Source organism: Gadus macrocephalus, chromosome 6 (assembly GCF_031168955.1).
Source record: "Gadus macrocephalus chromosome 6, ASM3116895v1".
Lineage (NCBI taxonomy): Eukaryota > Metazoa > Chordata > Actinopteri > Gadiformes > Gadidae > Gadus > Gadus macrocephalus.
This window is the reverse complement of record NC_082387.1, coordinates 6,376,375-6,390,213: the sequence shown is the minus strand read 5'-3', so window position 1 is coordinate 6,390,213 and position 13,839 is coordinate 6,376,375. Positions and strand designations below refer to the sequence as shown.

General features: G+C 51.0%; 1 protein-coding gene across 2 annotated transcripts in view; it reads right to left on the bottom strand.

Annotated features, from left to right (window-relative positions):
• itga10 (integrin, alpha 10) overlaps positions 1-13,839 on the bottom strand; it is a 41,854-nt gene that overhangs the window by 6,373 nt on the left and 21,642 nt on the right. For both annotated transcript variants that reach the window (XM_060053679.1, XM_060053680.1), the window contains exons 9-16: positions 10,034-10,199; positions 3,478-3,551; positions 2,826-2,970; positions 2,231-2,379; positions 1,939-2,082; positions 1,016-1,222; positions 797-927; positions 317-483 (exon numbers count right to left, since the gene is read on the bottom strand). In XM_060053679.1, the coding sequence (XP_059909662.1) occupies positions 317-483; positions 797-927; positions 1,016-1,222; positions 1,939-2,082; positions 2,231-2,379; positions 2,826-2,970; positions 3,478-3,551; positions 10,034-10,199 (1,183 nt within the window). The remainder of the gene's footprint in view (positions 1-316; positions 484-796; positions 928-1,015; positions 1,223-1,938; positions 2,083-2,230; positions 2,380-2,825; positions 2,971-3,477; positions 3,552-10,033; positions 10,200-13,839) is intronic.

The window sequence follows — 13,839 nt, the reverse complement described above, 5'->3', positions numbered from 1 at the left end:
GTATGGAGGTCCTGAAGCTACTGTTCACTGGGTATGGAGGTAGCGACGTTACTGTTCACTGTATGGAGGTAGTGACGTTATTGTTCACTATAGAGGGCCTGAAGCTACTGTTCACTGGGTATGGAGGTAGCGACGTTACTGTTCACTAGGTATGGAGGTCCTGAAGCTACTGTTCACTGGGTATGGAGGTAGCGACGTTACTGTTCACTAGGTATGGAGGTCCTGAAGCTACTGTTCACTGGGTATGGAGGTAGCGACGTTACTGTTCACTAGGTATGGAGGTAGCGACGTTATTGTTCACTAGGTATGGAGGTACCGAAGCTGTTGGCCTGGGTTCCTGGAGACCGGGACACAGCCAGGAAGCAGGCGGTGGCGTTGAGGCAGGCCGAGTCACGGCTGCCCCTCTGGCAGGTCTTCTGGATCACGTTGATGGAGTGGGGCTGGAAGTCCAGGCTCACGTTGACCTGGACGATGCTACGGGAGCTGGGGGGGGCGGGGGGGGGGGGGGGGGGGGGAATAAAGCATGAGACTAGAGACTATTGGGAGCCAAATGATGATCGTTCCTGGAAGATTTTAAGTTACAGCATTCAGTAAACTTCCACAATATTGTCACTCCAATAAAGAAATTAGCACAATCATATATTATTGATTTACCTTTCTGCAATAAACTCCAACTAAACCATCTCTCACTAAAGCTTCCCTAGCAGCTAGAGAGGTCCAGCCACTTTCGGGGACTCTCTATGGTCTACCATCCCTCCCCCCTCCCCTCCAGCCCTGTCCCACTCCGCTGACCCACCTGAGCAGGACAGCGCTGCCCTGGGCCCCCACGGCCAGGTCTATCAGCTCGTCTCCATCCATGTCCAGACGGGCGCTCACACCGCGGCCAAAATACCGCAGTGACGGGGAGATGTCTACGGCTGCGATGCGCTGCAGCAGACAGAGACCAGAGTGGCAGAGGTGTTTAGTGTCTAGATGTCCGGATCGGTCGTGTGGGCCTGAGCTGAGCAGATCATACCTGTTTGTAGTCGTGGGAGATGTAGATGTTGTCTCCGTGGTAGAGGTACACCGCCCCCCGGTGGTCGTCCTCCAGCGGCGCACCCACCAGCAGGTCGCTGAAGCCGTCGTGGTTGAGGTCGGGTGCGGCGGCCATGGCGTAACCGAACCGGGCGTCCTGGGTCCTGACCACCGCCTTCAGGGTCCCATTCAGCACAAACACCCCCTCCTGGGAGAGAGGAAGAGAGGAGGAGCAGAAAGGACAGGAGGAGGAGGAGGAGCAGGAAGAGCAGGAGGAGGAGGTGGAGGAGCGGGAAGAGGAGCAGGAGGAGGAGGAAGAGGAGGACAGGAGAAGCAGGAGGACAGGAGGAGGAGGATGAGCAGGAAGAGCAGGAGGAGGAGGTGGAGGAGCGGGAAGAGGAGCAGGAGGAGGAGGAAGAGGAGGACAGGAGAAGCAGGAGGACAGGAGGAGGAGCAGGAGGAGGAAAAGGAGGACAGGAGGAAGAGGAGGAGGAGGACAGGAGGAGTAGGAAGACATCAGACGCAGGACAGGAGGAGAGGAGGAGGAGCAGGAGGACAGGAGGAAGAGGAGGAGGAGCAGGGGGAGGAGCAGGAGGCAGGAGGAGCAAGAGAAGGAGGAGGAACAGGAGGACAGGAGGACAAGAGGAGTAGGAGGAGGAGGAGCAGGAGGACAGTAAGACAGAGGAGCAGGAGGAGCAGGAAGACAGGACGCCAGTTATTAGGATAAATTATGTTTTAAAACATGAATTTTGACCTCAACCGTGTAGTTGAGAATCTGAGAATCTGAGATAAAGAAAATTGGACATAATCGATGCTATTTGTTTGCCATATATTACCCATTTTCTATTGTTTTGTTTTCATGGTAATGGAAATTTCCGCTCCATACAATAATCACTTCTGCCCCTGGGCGGTTCTCCTCCTTACCCCATTAAACGTGTAGATGTAAACTCTGCCAGCCTCTTTATTCCCGGAGCCCAGGAACATGGGAGCTGCAACCAGCAGCACATCCGTGATGCCATCCTGGTCAATATCCAGCCCACACACCTCACTGCCGTAGTACGATCCAATCTGGACACACAGGGACCACAGCGAGGGAGACGCGTTACTGCACTTCTTCACCAATAGGGGGCAGACTTGCTCTGTTTGTTATAAACCAAACCAAGTTCAATGTCAACCAATACATAAAACAAACGGGCAGCAGGAGAACAGGCGCTACCTGTTCTCCGTTCAGAGCCTGAACGATGTCCACGTCCCCGTCGTCGCTCAGCTCAAACAGGATCACTTTACCCTTGTGTTTGAACCGTGGGGCCCCGGCCACGTACAGCCGCCTCCAGTCCCCCACAATCACAGAGGACACGGTGTAGCCTATAGACACACACACACACACACACACACACACACACACACACACACACACACACACACACACACACACACACACACACACACACACACACACATAAACACAAACACACACACACACACACACACACACACACACACACACACACACACACACACACACACATACATAAACACACACACACACACACACACACACATACACATACACACATACATAAATACACAAACACACACACACACATGCATACATGCATGCACACAAAGATATATGCACACGCAAAAAGACATACATACATTTATATTTTGTTCGTGTTTTCAAACCTCTGTGAGGTACAGGACAAAGCCCAAAATACTTTACATGTATCTTACACAAGTCTGAGTCAGTCAATCCGACATATAATGCATAATCAGTAGCGCACTAGTCAGAGTGCCAGAACCTCAGGCACCTAGATAAGCAGCGTGGTTCTTGAGTTCCAGGGGGAACTCGGACTCGAAGGCCTCCCTGGGGGGCATGATGCGCCCGTTCACCCCCTCCTTCAGCACTCCTCCGTCCCAGTCGTAGGCGCCCACCATGCCAAACAGGATCCCATCCTGAAAACAGCAGGGGGGGACGGGGGACAGGAGAGACAGGCTTTGATGTCAGACTGGTCACCAGAGCAGACTATTCAAATTACTACCTGATAGTCAGAGTCTGACTCTCTGTTTAGTTTCCCTTCTCTAGCTGTCCACCACCTTAAACTGTTCTTAAACCCTCACTTCACAGATCCCGCCACTCCCATCTGCAGTTCATTCCCCTCACCTGAGCGTCCTTGTCAATCTTCCCACCTGCCCCTCATTCCCTCATCCCTCTCTCCCCTATTGACCAGTTCACTAGCTATGTTCCCTTGTCGGTTCGTTATACGTGTCATGTCCCTTTTGTAGTTCCCAAGTTGTTAGTATTTCCTATGCCAGTTCATGGAAATGAGATTTAGAGTTTTTATGGAAGTATTTTTTTTCCGTTCCCCAGAGTTCTGGTCTGTATTGGGGTCCTATCCCTTTGGATCATGCTGCCCTGCCAGCCCTGGTGGAGACACCTGATGTTGTACTTAACAAACTCACATCCAGGATGTGCGTTGAAAAGCCGATCTGCGACATCTCCATGTGGAAGGAGCTCTGGTTGGAGCCCAACGTGCCTGGAGGTGAGAGGAGGGGTGAGAGGAGGGGGAGAGTGAAGGGGTGAGAGTAGTTGGAGAGTGAAGGGGTGAGAGTAGGGGAAGAGTGAAGGGGTGAGGAGGGGGAGAGTGAAGGGGTGAGGAGGGGGAGAGTGAAGGGGTGAGAGTGAAGGGGTGAGAGTGAAGGGGTGAGAGTGAAGGGGTGAGAGTAGCGTGGCGGTCAGTAACAGGACAATGATGGTCTTTCCCTTCACCAGGGGGACTCTGCAGACTTGCCACCCCCACCCTTATTTTCTCAGTCTCCCGTACCCTCCCTTCCTCCCTTCCTCCCTCTCTCTGGTGGATCTCCACTCCCCTCCGACTCCCTGAAGAGCCCAGGTGGTAGTCACGTCTCCCCCTTCCTTCCTCTCCCTCCTTCCTCCCCTCGTTGATGTCTTGGTGCCATGATGTCTTTAGCAGAACTGCTCACATATGTTGGGCTATGCTGTGAATAAGTGCTGTTTTATTCATATTTTGTCTCCTCTTACAGAAGGCGAAGAGAACATAGTTCTCTTCCATACGTCTCGCTCTCTCTCTCTCTCTCTCTCTCTCTCTCTCTCTCTCTCTCTCTCTCTCTCTCTCTCTCTCTCTCTCTCTCTCTCTCTCTCTCTCCTCTCATACTATCTCTCTCCCTCTAAGATTGTAAAATGTGATAACCCATCACATAATAAGTCTGTTCTGTAAAACTAATACCTTTTTCTTATTTAAGAAACTTCCCTCGTAAGCCAATCTTCTCACACATTGCTGCGAGTTCAGTCCAGACACCTCTTATCTCATCTTGGGGACAAGCTCATGCACTGTTATAGTAGTATAGGTGCGGTTCGGCGCAGCTCAGTTACGGCTTGTGTTCTATTTCATGTAGGCTACGCCGTCTAGGCCTCGCCCTATGGGCTTGTCCGGTGCGCGTCCTCGCGCACACTGAATATTTTAACTATGCACCAATCAACAAGGGCACCGCCCACATTTCCCACGGCACCGTGTATATAAGGCGGCGCATACTGCCGCTCATCCTCCCTTTTCTTTCAGCATTGTACTGATCAACATGACTTCTAAACTTCTCGAACCCTGTTGCAGCGGCGTGGGCGAGGCGACACACCAACGGCCCTTTTCAGGGCCACTGAGGAGCGCTTCCCTAAGAGCTGAGCCCTTCTCAGGGCCTCATTGTGCTTCCTGTCCCGCTTCCCTTGCGCCGGGTGACGGGCTCCTGGCGTATTTTCAGATGCCTCGGCGCTGAACACGCCGCGGTTGCCATAGTTACCCCCGCCTCTTGTGCCGCCTGCCGCATGCTGCCTGAAGAGGGGCTCCCCTCGAGGCACCTATTCTTCTCGTCGTCGGTGGACCTCTCCGAGGCCATCGACATTTTTAAGGCTGGAGTACCGGACGTCGAAGACGACGACGACCACATCGAGGTGGACGACGTTGCCTCCTTGAACAACGTCTTTGCGGACCCTGCGTCCGGGTTCTCCCTCTCCAGGGCTTCCACCGCCATGGTCGTCCACGCCGGCGAAATCATGGGCGAGGCGGTGGCCATCAAGGGCATCCCTATGCCAGCCCCGCCTCTCGCCCTCACGTCGGATGACATGCAGGGCGAGTGCTTTCGCAACCTGTCTTCCTCCCGGCGGGCTACCCAGTGCCCCCTGTTCCCACCGGTTCAGCATTTCCTCACCGCTGCAGGTGGAGACCCTTCTACCCTGAAGGCCCCCGTGAAGGCCTTCTCTGATGGCATCCTAACGAGAAGCCGCTGCCCCCCGACCGCCTCCAGAAGCAGATTATCGGCCTGACGGACAGAGTGTTCGTCTGTGCCTCAAAATCTGCGGCGGCGGTCAACAACCTCGCCCTGCTCACCTCTGCCCTGGTCTTGGCTGGCAGGGAGGCTTACGGCCCGGAGGAAGCCGCAAGATGGCTGGCGGTTTCCCGCTTCTCCAGTGCCATCCTTCAGCTATGCGGATGGCGTCCAAGCAGTATGGCCTGGACGACCATGATCCAGAGGGCCATATGGCTCTCTCACACTGCGGTGCCGGAACGAGAGAGGGCCAGCCTCGTCCAGGGCCCATTAGCTCCGGATGGACTATTTGGGCCCCGGTTCTCGGAGGTGCTCGTGCACCAGCAGTCTGTCCGTGAGAATCGTTCCCAGTTCGGGGCAATTCTCCCGGGCTCCTCCCAGCAGCAGGCCGGAAGGAAGCGGGGTCAAGCCCGGTCCCAACGCTCCAGGGGGCCGCCTCCAACCCCGATGCCGATAGCCTCTGGTTCACCTGCTTCAAATAAGCGGCGTCCCTTTGAGCTTCGTGGGCGGACTGGAGACTCGTTACGCGAGCCCGTAGATACGGACGCTTGTACCAGTCTCCTAGTTCCCCACATTATCCCCTCTACCTCCCTCCCACAGTCTGTGGAAGGTGAGGAGACAGATAGTCTACGTACTTGGGGCTTTGCCTAGACTCAGCAACCATGACAGCGATGCTCTCGCCTCCTCGACGAGACGCCATCCTGTTGGCACTCTCCCGCTTTCGCGTTCACAGAAATGTGACCGCACTGTCCACCATGCGCCTGTTAGGGCTGATGGCAGCCACCCTGCTCTTTATGCGAAGACTCCAGCAGTGGTTTGCTCGCCAGATTATGGTTGGACCCCATGCGACACAAGCTCAGGGTGCTCCTCGTACCACGTTCTGTCTCACCAGACCTGGGATATTGGGAAAAAAAAAAACGCCCTTCTCAGTGACGTCCTACGTAGTGGTCTTCACGGACGCCTCGTTGACGGGTTGGGGAGGAACGTGTCTCTCTCACTCGGTCGGAGGCGAGTGGCTTACGCCCGCTACAGCACACATACATTTGTTGGAACTCGCCGCTGTGAGGAAAGTGCTTTTCTTTCACCGCCACGTTCTGATCAGGACAGACAGTGTGTCGGCGGCAGCGTACATAAACAGACAGGGGGGAGTGCGCTCCTCTGCTCTCCACCGAAAGGTGGTCGAGCTCTGGCTTTGGGCTCATCAGTATCTCCTCAGTCTGAGAGCCCTGCATATCTCAGGTGCTCAGAACTTCGGGGCGGACCTCATGTCTCGCGGCGGTCCCCGCCGAGACGAGTGGCGGTTACATCCCGACATTGTCAGACTGATCTGGCAGAGGTTCGGGAAGGCTCAGGTGGACCTGTTTGCGTCCAGGGAGAACACACACTGCAGGTTCTGGTTCTCTCTCAACCCTCGGGATCTTCCCCCGTTAGGGGAGAATGCGTTGGCACACACAACTTGGCCGCGGGCTCTCTTGTATGTGTTTCCCCCGCTCCAGCTGATCCTTCCTCTTCTGGAACGGGTCAGACAGGGATTGTCCCTCATTATAGTGGCTCCGGAGAACCGCTCAGATCTGTGGTTTCCAGAGCTAGCGGCACTCTCACGGACGGCGCCTTGGCCGGTACCGTTCAGATCAGATGCGCTTTCACAGGCCCACAGGACATTGCACCACCCGCCTGATGTATCGGGCCGGCTGATGGATTGGCACCTGAGAGGTTGATCCTGCAGGGCAAAGGTTTGCCTGAAGCGGTTATCAACACTATTCAGAGTGCTCGTGCACCTTCTACTTCTTCCCTCTATGCAGCGAAGTGGGCCGCTTTCTCTAATTGGTGTGACAGGAACCATGCTGTCCCATCTCAATGCGAGGTGGGAAGCGTGCTTGCGTTTCTGCAGTACATATTGGAAAAAGGTTTGGCCTTCTCCACTATCAAGATCTAAGCGGCAGCCGTTTCGGCTGGCCATGCAGGCTGTGATGGCAGACCGATCTTCAGCCATCCACTGGTCAAGAGATTCTTGCGTGGGGCTAGACGTGTTAGGCCTGTTCCGCCCGTGCTTACACCACGCTGGGAGCTCCCCACCGTGTTGCGCGGGTTGTCCAGGGATCCTTTCGAGCCTCTGTCTCGGGCCCCTTTGGATGCCCTCTCCTTTAAGACAGCGCTCTTATTGGCTTTGGTTTCTGCCAAGCAGGCCGGTGAGTTGACCGCTTGTTGCTTAACGAGGACAGCTCCTTTGCGCTGCTCAGACCTAATCCTGCGTTCCTCCCAAAGAACATTGACAGTTCTTTTTGGTCGAGAGATATTGTGCTAAAGGTTTTTCACCCCCGCCTCATTCTAGTGAGGCGGAGGCGGAGTTGCATCTCCCGGTGCGGGCACTGGCTTTGTACGTGAAACGCTTGGCCGCGTTCCGCACCACACAACAGTTGTTTGTGTGTTATAGCGACGCTGGCAGGGGCCCTGCTCTCTCTAAACAGCGGATTTCTCGCTGGATATGTGAGGGTGTTGGCTTAGCCTACTCTCGGCAGGGCTTAGCGCCACCGTTGGGCGTTAAAGCTCACTCGACACGGGGTGTGGCCGCTTCAACGGCTCTACTCAGAGGCATATTGGTGGAAGACATCTGCGCGGCTGCGTCTTGGTCTTCCCCGGCCCGTTTGTCAGTTTCTACATGTTAGACATGTCCAGGGGCTCACTCTGCAACTCTGTGTTGGAGTCCGGGGCCCCTTCTACGGTTTAAGAATATAGGCATGTTCTATTAAGCGGCATCGTCAATATCCTCTCGCTGGCTGGCGAGTTGGATTTGACTGCCAGTATTTCACTCGTTTTTCAAATGGAAAACGGACGAGAGAAGTTCCTTATTGGAGAGTTGGACTCCATAGCGCCGCCCCTGTTGGTAGCGGACCTAATGGAAACCATATTACTCTGGTTTTTCTTTTCCTTTTCATGGATTCCATGAAGCACGGATTTGAGCCAGAGTTTTTACAGACTCACTTTTTTCTCGTGATCATCGCCTTGCTCGATCTAGGAGGAATTCGTTTTTTATTAAGCTGTTATGCACTTTCTCGGCTTTTTTGAGTCTGATGTGCCCTGGTGACTTAAGTTTTTTGACTGGGTCCAGCAGGAGTACATTGATTGGGCTCCGCACGCAGCTTCGCCTTAGCCCCTAAGGTGAAGCCTAGACGGCGTAGCCTACATGAAATAGAAAGATAGTTATGATATGATAACTCTAGTTCTATGATTGTAGGCGTAGTTTCCCACCTGTTGTACCCTCCAAATGCTGATGAGCGGCGGTATGCGCCGCCTTATATACACGGTGCCGTGGGAAATGTGGGCGGTGCCCTTGTTGATTGGTGCATAGTTGCAATTTTCAGTGCGCGCAAGGACGCGCACGGGACAAGCCCATAAGGTGAAGCATAGACGGCTATGCCTACAATCATAGAACTAGAGTTATAATATCAGAACTATCGTTTCCACCACCGACAGAGGGGGGGGGGGGGGGGGGGGGGGGGGGGGAAAGGATCGCGATAGCCGCAGCAGCTACGTTAGCATTGTGACCTCATAGCAGCCCGACATATTGTAGCCTCCTTATAAATCCAAGGAAAAAGAAGAACGAGCACAATGAGCAAAGATCAAACACGTAGGACGTCCAAGAAGGAAGGCAAACTTTTGTGCGACATTTTCTTCAATAAACTAAGCTTTCGCCGTTGTCCAGAAATACCTTGCGGATAATGTGTTTGTTTATGGTGTGCTCCTGAATCCTCGGACGCCAGTGTTTGACGTCCCTTCCGGTCTCGGAGCATGAATAGCGTTCCTGTTCGTCTTTGTGATTGTGGCAGGAAATTGTGGCTAGCCGTCTTTTATTGGTAGCTACATTAGCCTCATTAGCAAACCACCCCGAAAACAAACAACAATACTTTACATTATATTGAACGCACAGCAAGACCATGCAATGTATCAAACCGTAATAAAGTAGCAATGTAATCAAGTGTGTAAGAGCATTTGTGTAAATCGACATTAAAATGACCTACGTGGTACAAATACAAAAAAAAAAATCTCTTCACGGGCACAGCCATTTTGTTGAGAGCGTCATCAGTGCTCTCTGTCTACTCTCAGATTTTCGAAAGAGGAAGATGAAAAGGGGGTGTGCCTTAGAGAAATGCCGCAAGAAAGCTGGGAGATCTTCGACTTTCGACTCGGAAGTCTGGCATTCGAGGATTCAGGAACACACCATTATTATCCCCCTGTCTCACGGAGGTGTGATTCTGTTGACCTCTAACCAGCACTAGATAGTAGTAGCTACTCTGTTTCACCTTCAACGTCTGCAGTCTACGTGTAGTTATCCCTGAGTAAGAGGCCTAGGTGGGGAGTTATAGCGGCCGCGATGAGCCCTTAGTGAACATTCTGTATGGACAGTCCAGTTACGGCAATGATTGGCATGGATGGTCACATGCGGCTCACTTATCAAATCGCCACATGAACACTTTGTTTTAACACCGGCTCACAAGGTTCAATCACAGCGGCTCATGATCATCAATATCACTGTCTCTGAAAATCTGCTGAAGAACTAAAAGACTAATGTTTGCCTATATTGGAGTCTACCGAATGTGCCGTAGCCATGGCATTCTACGGTGTCCTTATCCTCTCCCTCCCACTCATATCCCTGGTCCCATTCCCCCTCTCCGACGCACACCTTCCAGCGTGAAGATACGGTCCCCCAGGGCGTCCACAATGTCATTCAGTGCTGCCTCGTCCGTCACGTTGAAGAAGTATTTGTCGTCGGGGTCGCTGGCGATGTACTTGATCTCGTCAATGAAGGTCCCAGGGTCCTGCTGCCTGCGGATGTAATGGCCCAGGACCTGGGAACCAGGGCGGGGAGGAGGAGGAAAGTGGGAGGAAGGAGACAGACGGAGAAAGAACTAATAAAACATGGGTGGGAATGGTTAAGTGAATAAGCAGAAAAGGGTGATTCAATAAAGAATGTACAAAAAACATTTGTTGAGACTTGAGGTGAAAGCTGATAAGGGAGATGAAAGAGAAGAATAGCTCAATAGTATAAACATATTTCTGGGCAGGGAATTATAAAATATGTTCTCTGTGTTCCAGAGGGACCGGGAAGAGAGAAAGAGAAATATTATTGTGAATACAGAAGACTTGAACCAGACTGCAACCATTTAGAAAAAACTAGACAGTATGTAGCATTTATACATCGCTTAAGACAACAACTGAGGAATTAAATCCAATGTTTTAATTTAACGTATATACAACAATTATGATCTAATTAAGTAACGCTTTAGCGAAAAATCAAATAGGTTTAGGATTGAGAAGCACATTCTTTGTTCAGTAGATGTCACATGGGAAACATATTCCCTCCCATGGGAAACATATAGAACTACTACTTTTGCTACCGCTACTACTGCTGCTGCTACTGCTACTAATTCTACTATTACTACTACTATCGCTAACGCTACCGCTACTAGGGTTAGGGTTAGGTTACTAATTCTACTATTAACACTACTACCGCTACTGCCACTACTACTGCTGCAACTACTACTACTAGTACGTCTACTGCTACTACTACTACTACTCCTACTACTACTGCTACTGCTGCTGATACTGCTACTGCTACTACTACTACGACGACGACGATGACTACTACCAGTAGGCTACTGCGACTGCGACTACTTATACTACTACTGCTACTACTACTACTACTGCTACTATTACTACCACTACCACTTCTACTTGTACTACTACTGCTATTGCTACTGCTGCTAATACTACTTCTACTACTACTGCTACTATTACTACCACTACCACTTCTACTTGTACTACTACTGCTATTGCTACTGCTGCTAATACTACTTCTACTACTACTGCTACTATTACTACCACTACCACTTCTACTTGTACTACTACTACTACTACTACTACTGCTACTATTACTACTACTGCTACTATTACTACCACTACCACTTCTACTACTACTGCTACTGCTACTGCTGCTAATACTACTTCTACTATTACTACTACTATCGCTAACGCTACCGCTACTAGGGTTAGGGTTAGGTTACTAATTCTACTATTAACACTACTACTGCTAATGCCACTACTACTGCTGCAACTACTAATACTACTACGACTACTGCTACTACTACTACTACTCCTACTACTACTACTGCTGCTGATACTGCTACTACGACTACGACGACGACGATGACTACTACTAGTAGGCAACTGCTACTGTGACTGCTGCTAATACTACTTATACTACTACTACTGCTACTACTTCTACTACTGCTACTATTACTACCACTACCACTTCTACTTGTACACTACTGCTACTGCTGCTAAGACTACTTCTACTACTACTGCTACTACTACTACTGCTACTTTTACTACCACTACCACTTCTACTTGTACTTGTACTACTACTACTACTGCTACTGCTACTGCTGCTAATACTACTTCTACCATTACTACTGCTACTACTACTAATGCTACTACTACTACTACTATACTGCTACTAATACTACTACTACTACTGCTGCTAATACAAATTATACTACTACTGCTACTAATACTACTACTTCTACTACTGCTACTACTACTACTACTACTACTACTACTACCAATACTACTGCTACTACTACAACTGCTACTGCTGCTCATACTACTTCTACTGCAACTGCTACTACCAATACCACTACTACTACAACTAATATTACTACTACTGCTGCTACTACTACTACTATACCTCTACTACTGGCGCCCAAACAGGCGGTGAGCTTTCACTGTGTCAAGTGCAAATGAGTAAATTCCTTAAGAGAAACATAAACTCTGGCCTCCCCCTCTCCCTGTGACTCGGGCTGCCAAGCAAACAAAGGAAATCCTCTGTTTTTAGAGGGTAGGGGGCAGGAGGTAGACGGGAGAGGAGAGGGGGTACATGTAATATGAACAGAGCCCATGTTTCAATATGTTCATGGAAATGTTAGAGCGGCTGCCAAAAAATTATGATTTAGGGTTAGGGTTAGGTCTCCTCACGGGGTCACTGCTTCGTTCCTCCCTAGAGAGGCATCATCACTTTGCACACGCCAACACTAACACACACACACGCACACCAACACATCCACGGCGAGACTATAGGGTGTGAATATCAGCCTGGAGGAGCTGCATGGGGAGAGGGGCTGAAGGGGATGTATGTGTGTCTGGGAGTGTATGCTCGATACCTGTAGCGGAAACAGCCATGTCGGAACTAGCAAAACATGTCATTGCTGTAACCGATTGGTGAAACATGATTCCGCAGAATACTGTTATCCTCTTATGGATTTCCTTCAACATATTTGTTTGTTTTTCTCATTTACTATTTAGTACTATTCAGACATTTTGCAGATGGTCCTATCCACAGTGGTTGTAGATAAATGTCATTAGTGAGAAGGCAGGGGTTAGACATAAGCTCAAGGATGAAAGTTTGACTGGAGACATTAACGAGTTTAAACCCAGAATAGTTCAGCTCGGAGGCAAATACTAGCCATTAGACTCTCCTGCCCTTCATAATGAAACCCTTTGGATTGGCATCCTCCTCCACTTCCCCTGCAGCAGTCGGCCTTCTCCAGTTGTGTTCTGGGTGAGCTGGCCTTACACTGAACCATGTGTTGAAATGCTCCGGGCGTCATTACAGCAACCTGCAGGGATTTGGAGCCCAACCCCGGCTTCTGACTGGTCCACAGTCTGCACAGGTCCTGGCCAATGATTTACAACATGAGTCCCTCTCTTCTTTTTCCTTTCTGAACGGGCAGAAATGCGATCCATCACTGTAGATGTTTATCCTCAGTGGTGGACGGAGGGGCCTTGATGTGTCATAGATTTGGAGGGGGGGGGGGGGGGGGGGGGGGGGATCAGCTCCTTGTCTAATGACAAGGAGCTGACCCTGGGATTCCAGCAGTGAGAGCTCTCCACCACACCGCAACCGTTTTGTCTTCCATCCCAGTCTATTGATCAAAGAATTCACCCCAACTATGGTAAGAAATATCACGACGGTGGCAGTGGAGAAAGTCAACACAGAGCATGTCAAACAGCGCTGGACACAGAGGTTCCTTGTAGGGCTGTCTGACCTGTCTCCATCGCTCCACTCTGGATCACATTTTCCCCACCGTGGTTCCTGTGAAGTCAGTGGCTTCGGCTTCTATTGTGAGGATGGGAGGGGTCCAAACCAGCCTACTGCAGTCTGCCGCCCAGTCACAACCAAACCACCAGTAAAAGCCAGTTTGTGTGTGTGTGTGTTTCTCCATGTGGGTGTGTGTGTCAGGGCACAGAGCTCTCACACCACCACAAGGTTATTTCAGCGAAGCGGAGGGTTTCATTATGTGAATCTGTGTTTCTATTTTTACAAGGGGCCAAGTTGTGGTGTTGTGGGTGAGTCGGGGGAGGGGTGTGGTCACCAGCCCCTCCCCCTATCTCCTTCCTACATTATGCAAGGAATGTTACGGCGACTGTCAC